At 58.4% G+C, this 1,690-nt stretch overlaps 1 protein-coding gene across 1 annotated transcript; it reads right to left on the reverse strand.

Moving 5' to 3' along the window:
* Positions 1-484: 484 nt before the first annotated feature.
* Positions 485-1,678, reverse strand: LOC107302144 (chymotrypsin-like elastase family member 3B; the record flags this gene model as incomplete). Its single annotated transcript, XM_015831260.1, has 5 exons — positions 485-627; positions 720-856; positions 977-1,111; positions 1,286-1,383; positions 1,589-1,678. Coding segments are annotated over 5 exons (603 nt in total), but the record flags the coding sequence as incomplete, so codon positions are not given.
* Positions 1,679-1,690: the final 12 nt, after the last annotated feature.

Here is a 1,690-nt window from a genome sequence, read left to right on the forward strand (position 1 = left end):
TATTACAGATCTCGTCGCAGGATGGAAGCAGTTCCTAGTAAGGCCGCCTTTTGCAATTGACTAATGGCGAATGTGTCAATGCCGATGACGGTGTCCAAGTGGTGCTCCAGTTGTTTTGGGATTGCACCCAAGGCGCCTATTACTATTGGTACTACCCTTGCTTGCCTTTGCCACAGTCTTTCTATTTCTATTTGTAGGTCTCTGTTTTTTGTTATCTTCTCCAGTTCTTTCTCGTCTATTCTGCTGTCTCCAGGCACTGCCACGTCCACTATCCAGACTTTTTTGTCTTTCTTATCGACAATTGTTACATCCGGGGTGTTTATGTTGTTGTTATTGTTGTTATTATTATTTCCCCGCAATGCCAGGGGGTGGCAGTGCCAGGCCTGCTAATCCAGGAAAGGAGTTTCCAGCTTCCTCTGCCCGGATCTCAGCACAGCCTCTGAACCCCAGACTGTCCCCTAGACCCCTCCGGGCCTCTACTCACGTTGCAGCCGGCTTTGATGTCCCCACCGGCACACACCATGGTCTCCTTGACCGTTGTTCCCCACCAGTCTGGCTCGGAGCAATGGGGGTAATCCACCACTGGCAGGAGCGCTTGCTGAAGGTTGCTAGGGATGGAGCCTCCGGCTGGAAGAAAAACGACACCCGGTGAATGGCCTCCCTCTTTCCAGCACCCACCTTCCCGTGCCCACCTTCCCCCCCACCCAGCCAGGACCTACTGTAAAGCGTGCCCCAGCCAGTGATGTAGCAGGGATCATAGTTGGGGGGCACCTCTCCTCTTGGGGGGAGGCAGGCCAGCTTCACCTTGTCGTTGAGCACAGCCGGGCGGGAGAGTTTGATCAGGGCGATGTCATCCCTGGAAGAAGTGCCGGTGTTTTTTTTTGGGGGGGGGCTTTTTCCTTCCCCGCCTGGGACTTCCTTTGGAAGAAGACACCCCCCCCTCTGCCTCCATTGCCGCAGGGACGCTTCTACTCACCCGCAGGAGATGCAGTTGGGGTTCCATCCGGGATGCACGATGATGTCCCCAGAGTTAATCAGGATGTACTGTTCCGTGCTGTCATCCATGAACAGGTTATGGTCACCCAGGACGACTCTGTAGCGGTCCCGTGGACTGATGGGAGGGGGCAGCGGGGTGAGATCGGGGAGGGGGGGCTGGATCTGCTTCAGCCCTCCCGGTGGGCAGAGGCACCTCCCTCCCCCAGGAAAGGCAGGGGCGGAAGCGCTCCTCTGCCCGTCCTGCGCCCTCTCCCCCATCCCCATCCCCGGGGTGCCCGAGGGGACTCACTGGATGCAGTGTCCGGCGGTCATCACCCAGTTGGGGTGGATGAGGCTCCCCCCACAGGTGTGGTAGAAGTAGTCGCCAGACTGGTACTGCAGGGACACCTGCAGCAAACGAGAGGGGGGGTGGGCTGTTACTGTCAATCCCCCCCCCTCCCTGACCTTTCTCTCCCCCTCCGGAGTGTGCTGTGTTAGCAGTTTCATGATCTCTGCCAGGGCGGGCAGCTTTTCTCCAGAGAAGCCCCCCCCTCTTTTCCCTGCCTTTCTGGTGGGGCTATTTGGAATGGGGAGGGGGTGTCGCCCCACTTACCTGCCAGGGCCAGCTGTAAGGAATGGCCTCTTCTCCGTTGACTACCCTCCCGGTTCGGACGGGGGAGTAGGACGGGTCCCCGCAGCCGTGGGCTGTGCGGAA

This window comes from Protobothrops mucrosquamatus, unplaced genomic scaffold (assembly GCF_001527695.2).
Source record: "Protobothrops mucrosquamatus isolate PMUCROS unplaced genomic scaffold, P.Mucros_1.0 scaffold29394, whole genome shotgun sequence".
Taxonomy (NCBI): domain Eukaryota; kingdom Metazoa; phylum Chordata; class Lepidosauria; order Squamata; family Viperidae; genus Protobothrops; species Protobothrops mucrosquamatus.